This window comes from Rhinopithecus roxellana, chromosome 10 (assembly GCF_007565055.1).
Source record: "Rhinopithecus roxellana isolate Shanxi Qingling chromosome 10, ASM756505v1, whole genome shotgun sequence".
In the NCBI taxonomy this organism is placed as follows: Eukaryota; Metazoa; Chordata; class Mammalia; order Primates; family Cercopithecidae; genus Rhinopithecus; species Rhinopithecus roxellana.
In genome coordinates this window covers 138452089-138474688 of record NC_044558.1, presented here as the reverse complement: position 1 = coordinate 138474688, position 22600 = coordinate 138452089, and the positions used below count along the sequence as shown (strand labels likewise).

The following is a 22600-nucleotide window of genomic DNA, read 5'->3' as shown; positions in this document are numbered from 1 at the left end:
CCTTGTTTAATCCTTATGTTTGCCCATTTGGGAAGCACAGCTGGGCTTTTTATCCCTACTATACATAGGAAGAAACTGAGACCCATGGAGGAAAGGTAAATTGCCCGAGGTCCTGCCTCTAGTTGGGGGCAGGGGTAGGGGCAGAGGCAGGATAAGAACTCAGAGCCCAGGGCCTGCCCACTCAGTCACGCTGCCTCCATGACTGAAGAGTCTGGAGCCGCCTGGGACTGCAGGAGGAGAAACTTTTTTGCTAACTGTCTGATTCTCCTTTGGTCCTGAGAAGAGGGGAGGGATAGGACCCTCCTGACTTGCAGATAGGGAGATGCCTCCTTAGAAACTGGAGTTGGGAAATATAGCAGGGATGACTTGGCTTGGCTGATTCTATTTGCAATGAAGCCAAGTTATGCTTTCTGTGACTGTTGGACCCAGCAGGGCATAATGTGTGTGTATGCACACATGCACAGCCTCTTCAGCGTGCCAGGTGGGGAGTACGAGGGTGTTTGCCCAGGATTTGGGGACACAACCCCTGGGACCTCTGACTGTCTCTGCCATCTGCTCCTGGGAAGGTGGACTTCTGCCGGCTAGTCTCCCTGCCTCCATTTAAGGATGGGTCTCTTTCCTCTAATGGGTGAGGAATGCTTCCTCAAGGGGTCCTGGGTGTGGTCAAAGCTAGAGAAGTGCCCTGGGCCGTGTCCATGCCCCCTGAGCCTTGTTGCCGAGAGGAGCTCCCCATCTGCCCCAGGAAGACTCCATACAACCTACCCTGTCATTTCCCAGTTCTCCTTCTGGGCATTCACAGACATTTGTGGATCTAACAAACACATATTTACCATTTTCTCTTCTGAGCTTTGCAACAGTTCTGTGAGCATGCGGCAGGGTGGCAGGGCACATATTCTGCATGGTGCAGATGAGGAAATTGAGGCTTGAAGAGAATAAGAATGTGCCCAAGATGACACCATTAGAGTTTCAGAACTGAGATTCAAACCCACGTCTCCTGAGAGAGCAAATCCACGACTCTGTAGCCAGATCCCACAGACTGGCCTGGGCCTGCTCCTCTACTTCTCCGTTTTCAACAGATACTATTTCTTCAAAGTGCCATTTTATCTCCACTGACACCTCCACCAGGTGGAAGAGCCAGGCGGAAGGACACCATCTGGGCTACAGCAAACAGAATGGGAGTGGCTATCATGCAGATTTCTTCAATTCCATGATGTACACATTTTTCTTTCACATTTTAACATCTCTAAAATTGGGATGTATCTTATGACTGATGGTAGTTTATTATTATACTTGGCAGTTTTTCTTAGTGGTACAAAAAAACAATAGTGCATCTTACCACTGATATCTTAGCTTCAGTGAAATCCTAGAATAGGTTTTAAAATTCTCTGTGGGTATAGGTTATCTGTGGCTCATACAACCTCCATGACCAGTGAGGGATTTCCTGAATTTGGGTCAACAAAATTGTGTAAAGTGAGGGTTTGCAGCCAAATATCCTGCATGGAATTCTTTTTGCTCCCTTCAGCATGCCTGGAAGGCTTGGGTGAGGGTCCCAACTTTGCATAACTAGCGGTGTGACCTCAACATAGTCCTTTAACCTCTCTGGACCTCAGCTTCTTCATCTCCTAAATAAGGGATGTATTAGACCAGTGGTTCCCAACCTATAACTACTAAGAACCCCTTTGATTACTTTTCCCCATGGATCTAATGTTTTGAGGGCCTCCACCCCCTCCCAGTCCTTAGGCTTAGCTGTAAGGAATGAGAAGGTTTCATTCCTTTGGAAGACATGCTTGGGACGTGGTCATCTCTTTAGAAAACAAGCTTTTCTCTGGACAGGAAAATGAACACTGCTCACTGTTGGATGGGTCACCAGAGGGGGTCACGGGAGGACAGAAGTCAGCAGCCTGGGTTCTAGTTCTGACTATGCGCCTGACTAACCACACGCAGCCCCTTCTAAGCCTCAGTTTCTTCATCTGTAAACTGGGGGCACTGGATGGGAACATCTCTGAGGTCCCTTCCACATCTGAGGTCCCTCTTAGTACCGGAGGTCAAGCTTCTGCCAAAGAACCTCCGGCAAGGTGGTACTGAACCAGTGGCTCACGGCTGTCACTCAAGCCACCTGGAAACTGCCTAAGTCAGCAGAGAGCAGCAGAAGAGGCAGGAAGAGGGACTGATGGGGTGGGGAAAGATCTGACACCACTGAACTATTCAACAACCACTGGCATACAGTTGATTCAACAGTATTTGGCTCTTTACAGAAACTGATGTGGTATTCCGTGAGGGTAATAACTACATTTTCCTTTTCTTTCTTTTTTTTTTTTTTATCGCTCTGTCGCCCAGCCTGGAGTGCAGTGGTGTGATCTCGGCTCACTGCAACCTCCACTTCCCAGGTTCAAGCAATTCTCCCACCTCAGCCTTTTGAGTAGCTGGGATTATAGTCATGCACCACCACACCTGGCTAATTTTTGTATTTTTAGTAGAAACAGGGTTTCACCAAGTCAGTCATGTTGGTCTTGAACTCCTGACCTCAGGTGATCCACCCACCTCGGCCTCCCAAAGTGTTGGGAATACAGGCGTGAGCTACCATGCCTAGGCAATAACTACATTTTTCAAAGCCATAGCCTGTGGCTGACTAGCCGGCAAGCCCTGCAGAGGGTGAAGCCAGGCAATGAGGATGCAAGTCGGCCAGGAGGGGCGAAGCAGGCCACCCCTGCTATGTAATTTTAGGAACTTTCCATTCATAGGAAAGAAACATGATGGGGTGAAGCATTAACCTAAGTGGCTGCACATGCCTGAGGGCTGAGAGAAATAAGGCAGCAGACCTGGAGGAAAGCAGGCAGAGGGTATAAAAGTAATTGTAGGCGTTTTTCTTTGTGTCTCGCTACCATAGGGCTTCCACAATGAGGGAAGGAAAGGGATGGGGCAGGAGCCAGGACCACTTGAATCCCAATAAGGAAGGATCCTCTGGGCAGGGGAGTTCTCCACCCTCAGTGAGGAGGAGCCCATGGCTCAGGACGCGGGAAATGCACAGGGTGACGGGAAGTGCACAGGGTGATAGCAGACTTTGTGTTTACTGGCTACCTGCTACATGCCAAGCCCCACACTGGACTGAAAAGCCTTCGGGGTTGGACAGGAGCTCACCCATGGGAACCACAATCATCATCTGTGCTCCTCCTCCCTGCTCAGTCTTATCCGTGGTGCCATCACCCACCAACCCCAGACACCGCAGGGTCACTATAGGTTCCTCCTCCTCTCAACAACAACCATGTGCCAATTCCCCTCTGCCCTCAAACCTGTCTCCATCTCCCCGCCACACTGCCCAACTTGGTTCCCCACCACAGCCAGCTGCCGGCTCCTGACTCCTGCTCCACCCACAGGCTGATCCCCCAAGGCACCCCCGGCTCAGAAGTCCCCACCAGCTCCCACGCCCAGGGCACCAAGCCCAAAAACTCTTTCACATGGCCTTGGGGCTCTTACTGTCTGGCTTTAACCTGACTTTTTGGCATCATCTTCTGGTATTTTCTTTCCCCTACACCTGGTTTTTTTTTTTGTTTTGTTTTTGTTTTTTTTTTTTTGAGGCGAAGTCTTCCTCGGTCACCCAGGCTGGAGTGCAATGGCGTGATCTCGGCTCACTGCAACTTCTGCCTCCCAGGTTCAAGCGATTCTCCTGCCTCAGCCTCCTGAGTAGCTAGGATTACAGGGGCACGCCACCACGCCTGGCTAATTTTTGTATTTTTTTTTTCCTGGGTTTTAATCAATTTGAACTAAGTAGTTGCTTTTTCTTGAAAACAGTGTGGTTACCTAATAACTCAGGCACTATTAGCAGAGTGGTAAACAGGGTGAACTCTGGGACGTGGCTTGGTGTCTGAGTCCAAGCCCCTCTGTTCACTGGTGTGGATTTGGATAAGCAAGGCAGCCTCTGTGGGCCTCAGGGAGGCTCTTATTCCTGCCACCTTTCACACATTGTTCTCTCTGCCCTTCCTCTTCCATTGAACTCCTACACACCCTCTAAGGCGCATTTTGAGATTTTGAGTGTGGCACCTGCTCTGACTGTCCTGGGCAGGTGAGTTCATCCCTCTTCTGCAAGCCTGCGGTGCTGCTCACTTCACAGCAGCCCTCGGCACTTGGGGCAGGGGGCCCCTCACTCCCCTCAGAACACAGCCCAGCACACGGCCTGGCACCTGGGAGCCGCCCCAGTGAGTGTGGGACTCAGTGGATGGGGCTCTGCAGAGGGCTGTGGAAATGGCACCTGCTCCCCTACCTGCCTCTGTGTGCTGAGCTCCTAGGGCAACAGCTAGTGTTTCTCTTTCCTGCTTGATGGCTGTTTTGATTTTTAAAGGGGCAGTCTACAAAGTCCCAGCAGTCCCAGAGAGGAATGGGCTTTTTCTCTGGGTCATTAAGAAGAGGCTCCTGGAAAGGCTGGGGTTGCGCCCTAGGTATCTTAAGGTCAGACTGATACTTGGTTACTCTCATTCCTTCTTTCAACCAATACCCACTGTGTACCTGCTATGATGATGCCAGGCTCTTGGGCCATCATGGGGCCCATGCCTGACACTGCCACTGCCCCTGCCCCAGGATCACTTGTAGGACACTGGGTTGAAAGACCTGACTTAGTAATCACCAGGGTGACTTCTGCTATGAAGAAGAAGTGAATGGGTCTAATTTGGGGAGCAAACACAGCATGGGGGCTCAGGGAGAGGACTGGGAGACCAGGTCTGAACAAGACTCAACTTATTTTAAAGAATGGTTTCCCATTCCCACATCAGAAGAGTCAGCTGAACCCTGGGCTGCAGTCCTGATACAGCACGGCTGAGCCCTATGCCCACATGCAGGCAGGCACCCCAGTCCCACGCCCGAGCTGCCAAGCTCTCCAGGAGGGCACACAAAAGCATGCATCAGGTGCTGCTGCTCACCCTCCTCATGAACGACCTTCTCTGAGCGCCAGGCATGCATTTCTCTCTGGCTCTGCCCATGCTCCTGCTGCCTTGGTTTATGGAATCTTCAAAGGATAGGCTTGTCATGCTAAGGGCTATTTTCCACTTTAAGGCATCCTTGTTTTTGGCTCTCTGCCTTTAAAATCAGAACACTACCTCCTCTGCTGTCTTCCCCAATCCCATGTACCCCTATAACAAGAGCAAAATCTCATGAGTCTTACTGAAGGGTGGAGCTGGGAGGGAACATGTGATCATCTGTTCATCTTCCAAACCCAGCTCAGAGCCCAGAGGAAACCTTCCTTGGAGCTGTCCCCGCCCCATCTCCCAGCAAATCATTCTGTCCTCTGTACCAACTCCATGTCTTGCACATGTTTCTATAATTATACTCATAGTCTATTTATTTTATTGGATACCTTGTGTGCCTCCTCTTTTAGCCTCTTGATTAAATCTCATTCATCTTAATATCCCTAGCAGAGGGCTACACATGGATGGAAGGAAGGAAAGAAAGAAGGGAGGGAGGAAGGGAGGAAGGGAGGAAGGGAGGACGGGAGGACAGGAGGACAGGAGGACAGGGGGACAGGAGGACAGGAGGACAGAAGGAAGCAGGGGAGGAAGGGAGGGAGGGAGGAAGGGACTGATTGATTTCAACCTCTTTTATATTCTGGACGGAGAAACCAAGGCCTGGAGAGAAGTGACTTTTCCACAGTCACACAAGAAGGCCAAAGCAAGTGTGCAGAGCAGAAATTAAGAATCCTAATGCTCAGTTTAGTGCCCATTTAACCAACTGGGCTGCTGACCCACAACAAAGCTGCTTGGCCTGGGAAGCAAGTCACTGGTGTCTGGGCTACAGCAGTCCTAGAGTCCTGAGCTACAGCAGAGCAGCTAGAAGGGGTTACCCTAGGCTTCGTCCTGACTTGTCTCATCTGCCATGGCGCTGTGCAGACCAAGTGCACATCCCCCTCAACTGTGACTCTGTCTCCCAGCAGATCCTGACAGCACAGAGGGGCAGAAGACCATGGTGGGGGGTCGGGGGTGGTCCTGGGTCCTGACAGCACAGAGGAGCAGAAGACCATGGTGGCGGGGGCAGGGGGGTGGTCCCAGGCCACTCAGCATCTCAAAGAGCAGTGTAGCAGAAAAGCCATCACCTGTTCTTTCTTAGATGGTAAGCCTGGAAAGTGGGCAGTAGCCACATTCAGTGGGATGTTGATGTACCAAGAGAAGGGCTTTGAGCCTTGGCAGAAGGTGTTTCCCTCCCACGGACTCCCTGACTCCCGAAGTGATGCTCTCAAGTCATCTCACTACCCTGCTGGGGCTCGAGTCCTCTGTCTTCTCTGCTACCTGTCTTAGCCCCATGTATCCCTGGTCCCTGAGAAAATACCAAGGCCTCAGCTAATGCTCAAGGGCGGGACACAGCTTCTGGAGCAGAGGCATCCTCTCCAGGCAAGGGAGCAGCTGCTTCCTCAGTGCTCCCCATAGCCTGGCAGAGAGCCTGAGAGGCTAGAAAAGTTTTGATTATTAACACAGCCAAGCAGCTGAATAAAATAATAAGTTAGAGAACACCATTGCAGGGGCGATGGGAGCCGTAGGGAGCCACAGAAGAAAAGGGAGGGGAAAGAAACACATCTCCTGGGTGGCCACAGAGGAAACCCTGGACCACATTTTCTTTTACGGTTGCAAAGGAGGCAAGAAAGTGTCAGCATTTTTGGTTCCTTCCCTGCTCTGTAGGATCATCCAATCAACACCAGCTTAACTGAAATTCTAGGTGGTGGAGGCCGGGGAGGAGGTGGGAGTGAGGGACAGGGTGGTGGGGAAGGATTGCCACCTGAAGTCTGACCTCGTTCAGGTGGAGGTGAAGACGACTCTGAATTTTTCACACTTTGGAATGTGACCCATTAGGGTTGTGATATAAGTTTAGTGGGTTGTAAGCTGCACTAAAAACAAAAAGAAGGAAATAATCAAAATAGAAAAAAAATCTGTGCGCATCACGCAACATAAGGGTAAACTTACTTTGGTGAACAACGTTCCACATAACTATTTCTTATGTTTCCACGTATATCTTACATGGGACATGATCCCAAAAGGCTTAAAGCCAGCGCTATTGGAGACTGAGGTTGAACCTTGGTCTCTTGTTTACAATGAAGAGCTCTACCACCCACCATCCACATGTCCCAGATGCCTTTTTAGGTTAAGGACTCAATCCCGACAATTTCACCTTTTAAATCCCTTCACTCTCTGCAAATACTTAGATCCCCATTGACACTCCCACAGTGCAAGTCACCACCATCTCCTGCCCTGATCAAAGCAAAGTCTAGAGGGAATGTCAACAGTGGCTGTTCCTGGGGTGGCCAGTGGTTTGGGTTGGACTGGGTCCCCCAAAAGATATGTTGAAATCCTTACCCTTGGTACCTGAGAATGTGGCCTTATTTGGAAATACGATATTCACAGATGTCATCAAGTTAAGATGAGGTCATTAGGGTGGGTCCTAATCCAACATGACTGGTGTCCTTGTAAGAAGAAAATGTCATGTGAAGACAGGGACACACAGGGACAACAGTGTGTGATGACAGAGGCCTTGGAGACTGTAGCGATGCAGCCACAAGCCAAGGAGTGCCAAGAATCGCCAGCCACAACCAGAAGCTGGGACGAGGCAAGGAAAGATTCTACCCAAGTCTCATAGGGAGCTTGGCCCTGTGACACCTTGATTTTTGACTTTTAGCCTCCAGAACTGTGAGGGAATAAATTTTTGTTGTTTAAAGCCATCCAGTTTATGGCACTTTGAAATGAACATAGTGAGATAAAAACAATTTTCATTTTATGATACTTTTTAATATTTTAGAGATTATCTGTAGTGGATACATAAGACTTTTATAATCAGGAAATAAACAGTTATTCTTAAAAAGAAATGCTTACTTAGCAAGAATCCTTATCACCCTATTGGATTTGTCCCTCAGAATGGAAACCATCTCTACTACACAGTTTCCTATCCATATCAACACAGCTTTATTACTGCACCATCTTCATCGTCACGACTTCAGTATTGCAGGAAACTCTTGCCCAGGAAGGTAAAAGTGACAAATTATTTTATTATTCCTTTCAGGAACTTTGCAAACATTTAAACAAATAGCAGACTGCACAACTTTTTAATAGATAGCATCTAATGACTGGTCTATTTTCCAAGACTCTTCAGAACTCTTGCCTTGCCATGTCTACCCACCCTAAACTCTCACGTCATGGTCTTTTCCAATCTTAAGCAAGCCCCTGTAGGAAAGACCCAGAAAACTCAGACATGTCCCCCACCTTTGCATTTGCCTTTCTGAGATGCTTCTAAGACTCTGTCAAGTGTCTTCTCCCTTACCATGGTAGCAGGAAGCCCAGCTATGCCTTATCATGGGTTGATCGGGTGGTATTTTTAGGCATTTGACATCTAATATATTCAAAATACTGCATTTATTGAAGGCAACCCCAACAGGCTAGAATTTATCATTGAATTGTAGCTGGGGAAACAGATTCCTGGAAGTTAAGTAGCCTGCCCAAGGCTCCACCATTAGTAGTCAGCAGGGCATGGATCCAGCTGCCTGCAAAGCCTGCACTCTTGTCGCCCTTCTGCCTTCTCAATTTAGTGAGACTGTTGTAACAAATATATACATTCCAGTGTCTATTTTTGGGAACTGATGGTATTCTGCTCCCAATTACCCAGATGATTGCTTCAAGTGGACAGACTACACCCCTCTGGAAGACCTCACCCAGACAGGCTCCTGAGGGGAGTCGCCATAGTGATCATTTTCATCACAGGCAGCAGTAGTCGGAGCCTCCAGGACTTCTGTTTCTCTGCCCTGGGCCTGGAGAATGTTAACCATGAAAGGCGAATGGACTTCAGTGGAAAACAAGTTATTATTTCAGGCAGTCACATTTTCCAAAAGGCACTGGTGCAACAAGTTAGTGGGGAAGAAAGAACTGGACCCTTCGTACAGTAGGGCTAGAACACAAAGCTTATTGTTATGTTTGTGCCTCTATTCAGATGCCAGGTGGTACGAACTCCATGCCAACCTGCAGACCCAATTCTTCTCTTCCTTCTCAGTAGCAAAGGTACTCCTGAGTGGGAAGAGTTCATCCATGGTTGATCGTTGATCTTTGATTTGGAAGATATCAACCTCAAAGTGGTGACACAGAAAAAGGTGGCTTGACTCATTCAGTGTTCTGGGAAGAGGATGTGTGTGCAGAATTCACTCACCCAGAAGAAGAAGTTGAAGACAAAGAGTAAGTACTTCAAGTAGACGATCAGCCAGTCGTCCTGCTCAGTCTTATAGTGGGCCATGGCTGCTGGGCCTGCAGAGAAGACACATATGCTGGGCCAGGGAATCACCAAGAACCACCTTGTCCTTCCCAGAGCCAGAGCATCTTGGCAAGGTTCCCTTCGAAGGGCTCATTAACCTATCTGCCGGGGGCTTTGAGGCTATGCATGGGTAGCATGGAGCAAAGATCTGGGAATTGCTAAGGACACCAAATAGAGGTGAAGTGGGGCAGAATCTTCCAGAACTTTAGATGTCAGTTTTGTCCTCTTGACAAAGGTCTAACCTACAATTCTCCCACAGACTTTGTGCTAGTCTTACTGTATTCTTAATCTCTTTTCCTGTCTCATCAGGGTTGCAGGACACAAGTTTACCTGTCTTACACACACACACACACACACACGCGCGCGCACACACACACACACATTCAGCATCACTACTTTGCATATGAAACTTGCACTCTGCATCATTTGAACAGGACTCTGAATCCACAGGTGTGGCATGAACCCCAGAGCAGAGCACCTGTGCTGGAAAGGGCCCCAGTGATCACCCATTCCACCCGACCTGGCTGCTGCAGCTTGACTTTCCAGATGAGGAAGCAGGCCCAGACAGTCCTGGTGGTTTGGCAGGAAGAAGTACAAGAGCCCCTGGAGTCTGACTCCCTGGGTTCACACCCTGATCTGTCACAAGATGTGTGATACTTTGGGCAAGTTATGTGACCTCCCATCCCTCAGCATTCTCATCTGTAAGTGGGGATAATGACACATATATTATAGGGTTGTTTTGAAGATTAAATGAAATAATCTATGTGAAGTGTTTAACATAGTCCTTGGCATGTAGTAACTGTTCAATCAATGTTAGCTATTATTACATGTCATAGAACTGGGGTGACAGCCTAAGGCTCCAGTCCTAAAACTCCCGTCTTTACCCCAGCACCATGCTGTCTCTTGTCCTGACGCCCACTGATGGACTCTCTGGGAAGTATGACATCAACAGTGGTGATAAAGGCAGAGAGGGCCTACTGTGCCTAGTAATCTTGTTTGCTTCTCTGTCTGAACCTCAGAAAGTCTGAAGCCTTTGTAGCTTCCCCTTCTTGAGCTACATTTGCCCCTGGGAACGTGCACACCCACACTCACAGAGTAGTTGGTCTTTAAGAAATTACCCCCATTTTGGGAACCTCTTTTATTTCAGAACCATAAGCACGGCTATGCTTATTCAGGCAGACGATCAGCCAGTCATCCTGTTCAGTCTTATAATAGACCATGGCTGCTGGGCCTGCAGAGAAGACACATGGGCTGGGCCAGGGGGATTTAGCATTTCCATCTCTTCCTCCATTATTTCCAACCCCCAATTGGGCCCTCCTTTCATACTGTTCTTGCCTCCTGGGCTGGTGCTTGGCCACGCCCCTGTTATTTCCTCTGAGCCACTGTTCTGCCTCTTATTTCAAGCTCATGGGCTCACCGAGACAAGAAGAGAGGAAGAGAGAAAAGACAATGTGGCTGACTTATTTGTGATTTCTATTTGCAGACTTTGAAGAAGGTAATTTAAGACTGCTAGTCTTCTCGTTAAAAAAAGACAAAACTCATTTTTCTTCAATTTAGTTTTCGAGGTAGGCTGGTAGAATAAATACAGAAGGAGAAAAAAAGAAAGCCTGTAAGAAATGGCCATGGATGGTGTCGGCCAGGGGATCTAACAGGAGTGATTTCACGGTCATGCAGTCAGTCCTGACAAGAGAGCAGGTGCAGCGTCTCCTGGGCCACCGCAGGCCCTTAGCAAATGGCATAGTTTGTGGGGCCTGGCCACTCCTGTCTGCAGTCTCTCTCCCTGTGCGCACCCCTCCCCTCCCAGGCAGGGCCACTGGACTTCTGCCCCAGAACCTTCTCTCTACTTGCGGCAAAGGGGCCTGATTCACTCACTCAAACCAGAGTCAGGGCCCTGCCCTCTAAAGGAAAATTGTATTTTTTAAAAAGAACTTCAGGCAGAAGACAAGGCTTAAGGAAAAGAAACCATTCTAATGGTAAAATTTCAGTCATTAGTGGTAGGGAAGATAGAACCATAAAATGTCAGGGTCAGGGGAAACCTCTGGGCTCACTTAATTCAATCTTCTGCAGAAAGAATGAGGAATTTTACATATTTAAGATGCATATTTAACAATGACTTTTCTAAGGTCACATGGCTAATCTGTAGTTGAGTTTCCTATTCTCCACTATTCAGTGCTCCTTTCCCCAACACCACGTGTGGAGCTCTGTGCTGGGGGTGGCAGAGGCCCCAAAGAAGTGTCCATACCAGCCTGCAGCCAGATGACTGGATCTGAAAGCTAGCTTTGTCATTTTACTGGCCGTGTGACCTTGGGCAAGTTATTTAACCTCTCCATGTAGCTAATATTTATGGAACACTTACTATGTGCCAGGCACAGAACTAAGTGCTTTACACTCATGATTTCAGTCCATCTTCCCAACACCCCTATGAAATAGGGTTATTCCCATTTCATAATATAATCAGGTTTAGACAGGTTAAATAATTCAACTAAAGTCACATAACAAGTAAATGACAAAGTCAGAGCTGAATAAAGAATCTCTGCTTCTGGGCTTAAGCTTTTACCCACTGTGCAGTACTCACAGAACGAGATCTACCAGGGCAAAGGAGGAAGGGGAGGGACCAGAGACTGCTGGTACCCCTAGTATTTGTTAGAATAGAACCTCTCAATTTTAGTTAGATACTTAGTCACCTGGAACAGACAACATTTCCCAGCCTCCTGTCCTGCTAGAAGGAGGATTCACTGCTGGCCGGTAAACGGTATATAAAAAGTGGTATAGGCAACTTCTTACAAGGATCATTTTTAGATATATGTTTCACATGCATTTGAAAAGAATGAGAATCCTGTCATTATAGGATACAAATTCTGTATGTGTCAGTTAGATCAGATTTGTTAATTGTACTTTTCACATCTTCTATATCCTTACTGATATGCTCTATTGGCTATTGAAAAAGGTATATTCCAGACTCCCACTATGATTGTGAATTTATCTATCCCTTGCTTAATACTATTAATTTTTGCTTCACATATTTTGTAGATATTTTATAGAGTGCAAAGAAATTTGGAGTTGTGATATCCTTCTGGTGGATCAAACTCTTCATCATTAATAAATGTCATTCTTTATCTCTAATAATCAGAGGTATCCTTAATGTGTGTGTGGTGGGGGGGATGTCTCTCTTCACCCTTTCTTTCTGTTGGTTGGAATGCTGATGTTATGGCTGGAGCTCAAGCAGCCATCCTGGGCCATGAGCTGGAAACCATGGGTTCAAGGAGTCTGGGTCTCAGACGAGTTTAGAGCTGCCATACCATCCCTGAGCTGCTTACCTCCAGACTGAGTTTATGTGAGAGAAAGACAAACTTGTAGCTTCTTTCGGCTACATGTCTGAATATGTTAATGCTCACAGCTAATAGCACCCTGACACAGCAGAGGAAGCAGTGGGTCCTAAGGTGTGTAGGAGCATCCCATGCTGGGGAATGGCAGGTCTTACACAGCAAGACCAGAGATAATGCTGTGCAGTGGTTGCCAAGCAATTCTGACTGTACAATTGCCTCCACTAATTTATTGATAAATATTATTCATGTACTATTATCAATCTACATGCAGATATTCAAAGTTTAATTCTGTACTTTTTAAAGGTAAAAATAATTAGGGATACAGATTCTAGTAAGTCCTCCCTGCACCCCAGTGTACTGTCTGTCTCCACTTTGGAGGCCACTGGTACAGAGTATGAGTGGAGGGAGTGAGAGCTGAAGGATATGTAGGAGGTCAAGAGTGACCTTACGTGCCAAGCTCTGAGACTTGGATTTGCATCCTGAAGATAAGGCTGACCCCAGGATGGTGGTGCTTAAGTCCAAGAAAGAGAAGGGGGTAGGGAATGGAGAGCAGGGCACAGACTCCTCAAGAGCACAAAGAGGAGGTTCCATCAGGCAGGCAGTATGTGTAAGAGGCAGGGGAGGAAAGATTCTGAGGAGGAGCCCTGCTGTCTAAAAAGAGAGCCAGTGGAGGAAGAAGAAACAAGGCAGCAAAATGGTATGCAAGGGAGAGGGTAGAAGGAGAACCAGGGGAGTGTAGGGTCCTGGAAGCCAGGGAAGACAGGGTGGTCCACAGTGCCACATGCTGCCAAGAGGTCTCAGTCAAATGAGGACTAGCAAGGGCTCACTTTCATCCATGGAGGACAGGTGGGGGGTTAGGGGTGCACCATGAGGTGAGAGGAAATGAGACTGGGAGGTGGATATTTTCAAATGACAAGGCCAGGAGGGAAGCAGCTAGGAGGCCTGGGAAAGGAAGCTGATATGGTTTGGCTATGTCCCCACCCAAATCTCAACTTGTATTGTATCGCCTAGAATTCCCACGTGTTGTGGGAGGGACCCAGGGGGAGGTAATTGAATCATGGAGGCCAGTCTTTCGTGTACTATTCTCACGATAGTGAATCAGTCTCACAAGATCTGATGGCTTTATCAGGAGTTTCCACTTTTGCATCTTTCTCATTTTCTCTTGCTGCCACCATGTAAGAAGTGCTTTTTGCCTCCCACCATGATTCTGAGGCCTCCCCAGTCATGTGGATCTGTAAGTCCAATTAAACCTCTTTTTCCTCCCAGTCTTGGATACATCTTTATCAGCAGTGTGAAAATGGACTACTATTAGTAAATTGGTACCAGTGAGTGGGGTATTGCTGAAAAGATACCAGAAAATGTGAAAGCAACTTTGGAACTGGGTAACAGGCAGAGGTTGGAATATTTTGAAAGGCTCAGAAGACAGGAAAATGTGAGAAAGTTTGGAACTTCCTAGAGACTTGTTGAATGGCTCTGACAAAAATGCTGATGGTGATATGAACAATAAGGTCCAGGCTGAGGTGGTCTCAGATGGAGATAAGGAACTTGTTGGGAACTGCAGCAAAGGTGACTCTTGTTATGTTTTACCAAAGAGACTGCCGGCATTTTGTTCTTGCCCTAGAGATCTGTGAAACTTTGAACTTGAGGGTATCTGGCAGAAGAAAGTTCTAAGCAGCAAAGCATTCAAGAGGTGACTTGGGTGCTATTAAAGGCATTCAGTTTTATAAGGGAAGAAGAGCATAAGAGTTTGGAAAATTTGTAGCCTGACAGTGCAGTAGAAAATTTCATTTTCTGAGGAGAAATCCAAGCCAGCTGCAGAAATTTGCATAAGTAATGAGGAGCCAAATGTTAATCCCCAAGACAATGGGGAAAATATCTCCAGGGCATGTCAGAGGTCTTCATGGTAGCCCCTCCCATCACAGGCCCAGAAGTCTAGAAGGAAAACAGTGGTTTTGTGGGACGGGTCCCAGGTCCCTCTGCTATGTGCAGCCTAGGGACTTGGTGCCCTATGTCCCAGCTGCTCCAGCTGTAACTGAAAGGGGCCAATGTAAAGCTCAGGCTGTGGCTTCAGAGGGTGGAAGCCCCAAGCCTTGGTAGCTTCCACATGGTGATGAGCCTGTGGGTGCACAGAAGTCAAGAATTGAGGTTTGGGCACCTCTGCCTAGATTTCATAGGATATATGGAAACACCTGGATGCCCAGGCAAAAGTTTGCTGCAGGGGCAGGGCCCTCATGGAGAACCTCTGCTAGGGCAGTGTGGAAGGGAAATGTGGGGTTAGAGCCTCCACATAGAGTGCCTACTGGGGTGCTGCCTAGTGGAGCTGTAAGAAGAGGGCCACTGTCCTCCAGACCCCAGAATGGTAGATCCACCGACAGCTTGTGCCTGGACCATGTGCCTGGAAAAGCTGCAGACACTCAATGCCAGACCGTGAAAGCAGCTGCACCCTGCAAAGCCACAGAACTGGTGCTGCCCAAGACCATGGGAACCACCTCTTACATCAACGTGACCTGGATGTGAGACCTGGAGTCAAAGGGGATGATTCTGGAGCTTTAAAATTTGACTGCCCTGCTGGATTTTGAACTTGCATGGGCCCTGTAACCCCTTTGTTTTAGCCAATTTCTCCCATTTGGAATGGCTGTATTTACCCAATACCTGTACCACCATTGTACCTAGGAAGTAACTAGCTCACTTTTGCTTTTATAGGCTCATAGGTGAAAGGGACTTGCCTTGTCTCAGAGGAGACTTTGGACTGTGGACCTTTGGGTTAATGCTGAAATAAGACTTTGAGGGACTGTTGGGACGGCATGATTGGTTTTGAAATGTGAGGACATGAGATTTGGAGGGGCTGGGGCAGAATGATAAGGTTTGGCTGTGTCCCTATCCAAATCTCAACTTGAATGGTATCTCCCAGAATTCCCATGTGTTGTGGGAATGACCCCGGGGGAGGTAACTGAATCATGGGGACCAGCCTTTCATGTACCATTCTTGTGATAGTGAGTAAGTCTCACGAGATCTGATGGGCTTATCAGGGATTTCCGCTTTTGCTTCTCTCTCATTTTCTCTTGCCACCACCATGTAGGAAGTGCCTTTTGCCTCCTGCCATGATTCTGAGGCCTCCCCAGTCATGTGGAACTGTAAGTCCAATTAAATCTCTTTTTCTTTCCAGTCTCAGTAAGTCTTTATCAGCAGTATGAAAACGAACTAATACAGAAGCGCTTTTGTGTTGTAAGAAAGGGAGGCTGGAGCACGCCTAGAGCACTGGGAAAGGCTCCAAAGCCCACTTAGGCTCTGCTGCCTCTAGGGAAAGGGGACAGGGCTGAAGGAGAGAGAGAGGAGGAGCTACTAGTGCTAGCAACCACTTCCAGCCCTCCTCCTGGCTGCCCAGTGAACTCCCCTGTCTAGGACCTTGTTGTACCCCACAATTTTTCTTTGCCTAGAGAGTGATACACGAGGTGGGCATGGTAATGGCTGCAGTAGCCCCTGGAGAGAAGCAAACATATGCCACTTGAGGTGGGTTCATCTGCCCCCGCCAGTAAATGGAGGGACCTGGACTTTGGATAATCCCCAGAAATTGTTTTCGCTGAGCTTCGAGGAGTGTCTTCTGATTTCTGGGAAGCAGACTGGCCTTCCTAAGTGGGTTATTTCTGTTCATAGGAATTGGGCTTCTTGAACCAATGGGAGGAGGTGTCCCTAAGGGGCAAGAGCCAGAGAGTGGGGGGCAGGCAAGGCAGAGACTCCCACCCAGGGGTGGTAATCAACACTGGACACAGAATCACGGACAGGCCCAGGAGGATGAAGGAGAGGGACCATACCCCCAGACCCCCACCTCTGTGAAGCTGGTCTTTTCTTTGGCCTCTGAAAGGCCCTGATGCATCCCTGCTCCAGGTCATTCATGCTGTGATCTGAATCAGAAACACCTGCTCCTCTCTGCCTGTCCATATGCTCAGTGCTCAGAGGGATCCCATCCTCTCTGAAGGTGGCTGTCCCCACCTTCCCAGATCCCCAGAGTGGCACCGAGTGCCTGTGGACCACAGCAAGTGATTTGGGTCCTTTTCAGTACCATATTTACTTAGCAGGCTGATAGAGTTTGTGGGGTAACTCTCCGAGCCTGTTGGCTTGAGCTGGGGCAGCTGAACCTCACAGTGCAGTCGGGACCCTTTCTCTGGGTCTGCCCTTCTTTGCTGCCTGTGCTTCGTGAGGTATGTTACTGTCTTCTCGGGGTGTTTGTTTTCCCAGCTATCAGCAGAGTGGTTCTCCTGAGCAAGTCTCAGAATTATCTGGAGGGCTTGTTAAAACACAAATTGCTGGGTCCACCCCCAAAGTTCTGGATCATTAGGTTTAGGGTGAGACCCTGGAGCATTTGGTCTCAGAAGGGTGATTAATGATCTCCATTTGCCCAGAACAGAGGGATTTCTTGGAATATGGTAATGCTGTTCAGTGTTAAACCTGGGTAATACCGGAAAACCAGGATGGCTGGCCACTGCTCCCAGATGCTGCTGGTCTCGGGACCACACTTTGATTCAATGTTCTTCAAGGCCCTTTCCAGTTCTGAAAGTTCATGACCTTGCAGTGTAAGTATCCTTCACATCTGAAACTAACTGAGTGGGGCGGAGCACAAGGGTGGCCGTGTTCTCTCATGCTAACTCACATTTAGGACACAGTTCCTGTTGAAATGTCAAGGATTTCCCAGATACCCTGGTAACGGGCCTCAGTGGGCCTTCTTCCAGGCTGAGGTTCTGACTGCAGAACAAAGCTGGGATTCAGGGGGAGCCAGCAGGCCCTGGGGGCCTTTAATGTCATAGGCAGGACCCAGGCCATAGGACATCTCAGAAAAGCAACCGCAGATGCCTTGATGGTGAGGTGATGGATTTTGGCGACTTTCTTCAGGGCCGGATGTGTAATGTCATGGGCTGTGAGACTTGGGGATCACTGTGTCTCCGGCTGGATCCCCCCTTCCCTAAGTGAATGAGGGTCAAAGCACAGAGAAGACAAGGGACATGTAGAAAGGGCCCAGCTGGCTGGCCAGATGTGCTGGGAGTCCCAGTGAACAGGGCAAGGCTCCGGCCAGGGCCAGCGACCAGAAGCAGAGGGACCACAACTATTGGCTGAGCGGGAGAGCTGAGTCCTTTAATGGTGATGGGTGGCAGGGAGTTGAGGAGTGCTTGGGAGCTGATTTTTATAAATCAGACATAAATACAAGGCATTTTCAGGCCCTGGGCCAGCTACATCCTTTACACACTCAAAGATGTGTGGAGTCACCAGCAGGTACCAGGCCTGGTACTTAGAACCAACGGACTTAACTCCTTCAGGAGCTGACAGAGCCATGCAGTGTGGGCCACAGGCATATAAACAACTTCCAGACACGGGAGCACTTTTGAGATGCTGGCCTGTGTTGATAATGGGAACACAGAGGGATGGGTGTTCATTCTGCCAGACAGGGATGGTGGGGGAAGGGGGATGGCAAAAGGAAGGGGCATTTAATCTGGTCCTTGAGGACAGGCAGGGTTTCTGAGGGCAGAAAAGGAGCAGGGGTTGCCCAGGCAGAGGGGACAGTGTGAGCAAAGGCCTTGGGGAATGGCTGGGCAGCATGGGCCAGTGCAACAAGAAGCACTGGGAAGTCGGGTTCGGGTTAGGGCCTGGAACAGTCTGGCTGGCCTCACTTAGTTGTGACTTGCCTCCCTTTCCCCACATCCTGTACTCGTGGGATCTCATCAGCTTTTTAGCAAAAGCTCCCATTAGCAAAAGCTCAGGTTGGGGGACTCTGACTCTCTATTCCCTAAGCGGGGAGCATCCCATACCCAGGGGAGGGCTTCTGGGGAACCTGGTGCTTCTAAAATAAAAACAAAGCTGGCACATTTCACTTTAAATAAAGTCTTCCAGGTTCAACCATATTGTCACAAGCAACAGGATTTCCTCCTTTTAAAAGACCAAACAGTCTTCCATTGTGTATATACACACATTCCGTTTATCCATTCATCTGTTGATGGACACTTAGGTCGATTCCATATCTTGGCTATTGTGAACACTGCTGACATGGACATGGGAGTGCAGATATCTCTTTCACATACTGACTTCACTTCCTTTGGATATAGACACAGAGTGGCTTATGTTAAGCGAAATAAACCAGGCACAGAAAGACAAATAACATATGATCTTACTCACATGTGAAATCTAAAATCATTGATCCCATAGAAATAGAACGGTTGTTCCCAGGGGCTGGGGTGGTTGTGGGGGGTATTAGGGAGATGATGGTCAAAGGGTACAGAATTTTTAGACAAGCGGAGTAAGTTCAAGAGATCCATTGTACAACAAGATTATTATAGTTAATAATATATTGTATTCCTGAAAAATATTAAGAGAGTGAATGTTACATGCTCTCACCACAAAACGATAATTATATGAAGTACCACCTACATTAATTAGACTTATTCCACAATGTATATATACTTCAAAAATCCTGTTGTACATGGTAAATACATACAGTTTTATCTGTCATTAAAAAAAAAAAAGGAAAACTCCCCACAAAACTAGTGTGTTTGCTATGGGGATAAGCTAGACCCCACTCTGCATCCCTTCAGTTAAATAAGTGCCAGTTTCTACCTCTGAGTTCTTGGCCAACAAAAGGTCATGCCTGCTCGATGGCCAAAGACAGCTGGAAAGGAAAAAACAGTCTAAATGGTTTAATTTATAACTTAATTTAGGCCTCAGATGAAACTTGGTTACGGTCCCTGCATGTGGATTTCCACACCCCATGCCAACAGCCTTGTCCTTCTGTACCCGTTTCCCTCTTATTTAATTTTCACTTTCCTGCTCCATTCCCGATGAGTGGACACTGTGACTGTCCATATTCCTGAAGCTGTCATAGAAGTGAGACTTCTTCAGACTCTTGGAATGGGGTAGCTGGAAGAAGCCAAAAGGATCCTGAGCTCAGCTCCTTTATGTGAGAATCAAGGAAGCTGAGCCTGTTTGGTGGAGCTTGGTGTCGGGGAACAGGAGGTCACACTGTGGCCAAAGTCACACTGCAGATTAGTGGCAGGGCAGGATCTGGTTTCCTGTCTCCCAGGCCAGTGTTCTTTCCACAGCTACCAACAACATTTTGATTGGCAGATACAGTAATTATAAACATAAACATTTACTAAATGCTAACTGCATGCTAGGCATGCCGCAAACCAAGTGATGTATGTGTATTAATTAATTTAATCCTTAAAATAATCCCATGATGGAATTATCATCCCTTCTTATAGAGGAGAAAACTGAGGCACAAAACAGTAAGTGGAGACCCAGACACATGAGAGCAGATGTTTGAGACCCAGCAAGTGAGACCCGGACACCCAGAGCAGATGTTTGACTTTTCCTTGTGCAGATCTAGTTTGGGTTTCTTGTAGTTTCTTTTAGCTTGGTGGTCTCTGGTGGAAGCTAAGAATGAGGGGATCTGCCCTGGGCAGAGACCCCAGTCGGGGCTGTGGGAGGCAGCAGGGACAGTGTTCTCTGACCTTTAAGGGAACCTGAGTCAGCAGGGCCATGATAGCTGTCACTGCAAAGAAACCAACTGCTTGGAGAACCCTCTGGAGGGAATCACAACTTCTCCCTGGTCCTCTGTCTCCTTGACTTAGGCCAAAAGATCCAGTGGCTGCCAGTGCCACAGTGAGGCACAGGCTGGGCGGGGGTCTCTGAGCAACCGCTGGCCTTTTCTATCACCATGTTCATTGTGTGCAGGTAAATGAATTCAGGCAACTCTTTTGGACCAAACCTGGGGTCAGATTGCTAAGTACAGAGTCATGTGGATGGTGCTGTAAGCAGAACTTGAATTAAAACCCTAGCACTAAGAATTCTTTGTCTCTGTGCCCTGAGAGACATGTTTTCCTAAGTACATGACTATTTTTTTTTACTTCATTTGCAAGTAACAAATTGCATTCCATGTCTTAGTCAGGACTCTGCTCCTATTATTAGGCAAGTGGTTTGACTTGTCCTTATTCTCTAGATGCAGACGTACAGACAGAGTCCCTGGATGGTTTGCTATGTGTGTTTCTCTTTCTTTTTTGGTTATATTCCAATGCCACATACATGCCATGCTTTTCCTAGATCCTTTTTTCTTTTTTAAAAAAGCTGCAGTCTGAAATGAGAACTTCTTCAGTGCTTGTGACAAAAATCAGTGACGAAGCAAACAGAAAATAGCCACTAGTTGGCAAGTTTGAAGATCTAGGTGTGAGTACCAGCTGCCACCTACAGCAGCGTGAACCCCGCACAAATCCCATGACCTCCAGAGCCTCCCTTCCTCCTCTGTAAGATGGAGACGATGCTGGGCCAGCTTTGTCTCGCTTGCATGGTGACTGTGAGGACCAACTGGGATGGAGAATTTGTAAGAACAGTGAGTACTTCAATTTTACGGCACCAGTGCCAGACAAGAGTAAAGGAATGATTAGACCCAAGTTACTAAGAGCTTCCCAATGAAAGACAATGGGAAAAGGTTGGGTAACCCTAAAAATACATCATTCAGAGCCTAAATCTGATGGCTGGGATGCAGTCTCAGCACTTCTGCCCCTCAGCCCACCGGCCTGCTAGTGCACTCTATTCAGATGGTTGTGAGGGGAGACCCTGTCCCCAGGTGGCCATGAAAAATCTACTTGGAGAAAACCAAGACCTGAGTTTAACAAAGCAAATTGCTTCCGACAGGAAAGTCATTTAAAAGAAGTGGGAAGAAGGCAATGGCTACAGTGATAAGCGCTGTAGAATGAGAGAAGTCCCTCATCTCTGTTTTCAACATAGCAGCAAGGCGCAGCAGAAGGAGCACCCTTGGTGGGGTTGGAAGAGGTGCCCCCAGGCGGGGCTGCAGCTGGGGTGCTCTGTGGGTGGGGTTCCAGGAGGCAGCACCAGCAGGCCTCTGCCATCCCAGCAGGGCCAGTGAGGTCATCAAGTCCAGAAGGTGACAGCTGTCTTGGTGCTTGGGTCACCTCTACATATTCCTTCCTTTCTCAATAGGCCGCCAAACACCACTGCAACTTAAGAGGGGCTAGGCCTACACCTAGGCACCTGGGTTCTAGTCCAAGTTCTATTTCTAACTTGCTCCCTGCCTTTGGGCCTCAGTTCTTCTCACCTATAATACTGGAGTGACCACCTTCCTTACTGGGTTGGGTAAAAATGCAGCCTGATTCCAAGACTTACTGCTGGCACAGTAGTTTCGGACCATTTCTGCATCGCCAAATGCTCTGTGCATTTTGTGTGCCTAGGAATAACTGTGGCTAGTGTTTATCATGTACCATGCATCAGGCACGGTACTAAGAGCAGTTGTCCCGCAGTATACGCGGGGGATTGGTTCCAAGATCCCCAAGTATAGCAAAATCCACGCATACTCAAGGTTGTCAGTTGGTCTCACAGAACCCTTGCATGTGAAAAGTCAGCTCTCTGTATATATGGGTTTTGCATCCTGCAAGTACTGTACTTTTTATCTGTTTTGATTGAAAAATATGCACATACAGGTGGACCTGCACAGTTTAAACACACGCCATTCAAGGATCAACCGTACCTTGTAACAGCGGTCCCCAACCTTTTTGGCACCAGGGACTGGTTTCGTGGAAGACAATTTTTCCATGGATGGTGGAGGTAGGGGCAGGAAGGTTTTGGGATGAAACTGTTCCAACTCTGATCATCAGGCATTAGATTCTCATAAGGAGTGTGCAACTGAGAGCTCTCACATGTGAATTCATAATAGGGTTCATGCACCTATAAGAATCTAATGCCACTGTTTATCTGACAGGAGGTGGAGCTCAGGCGGTAATGCTCGTTCACCCACCACTCATCTCTTGCTTTGAGGCTGGTTCCTACTGGGACATGGTCTGGGAGTCAGGGACTCCTGCCTTGTAAGCATTCTCTTTTAATCCTCACCACCCCATGAGGTAGGCACGCACATCATCCACATGTTACAGAAGAGGAAAGGGAGACAGAGGTTAACTCTGGTTTACACCTGTTGTGGACATAATTATGAGCAGTGCTTCTATTCACTTAAAAAACAT

At 47.9% G+C, this 22600-nt stretch overlaps 1 protein-coding gene across 1 annotated transcript in view; it reads right to left on the bottom strand.

Moving 5' to 3' along the window:
* The window catches only part of TSPAN11 (tetraspanin 11), a 70963-nt gene that overhangs the window by 34236 nt on the left and 14127 nt on the right, over positions 1 to 22600 (bottom strand). Inside the window, exon 2 of the mRNA XM_010386219.2 lies at positions 9163 to 9257. Coding sequence (XP_010384521.1) covers positions 9163 to 9246 — 84 coding nt within the window. The 5' untranslated portion in view covers positions 9247 to 9257. The remainder of the gene's footprint in view (positions 1 to 9162; positions 9258 to 22600) is intronic.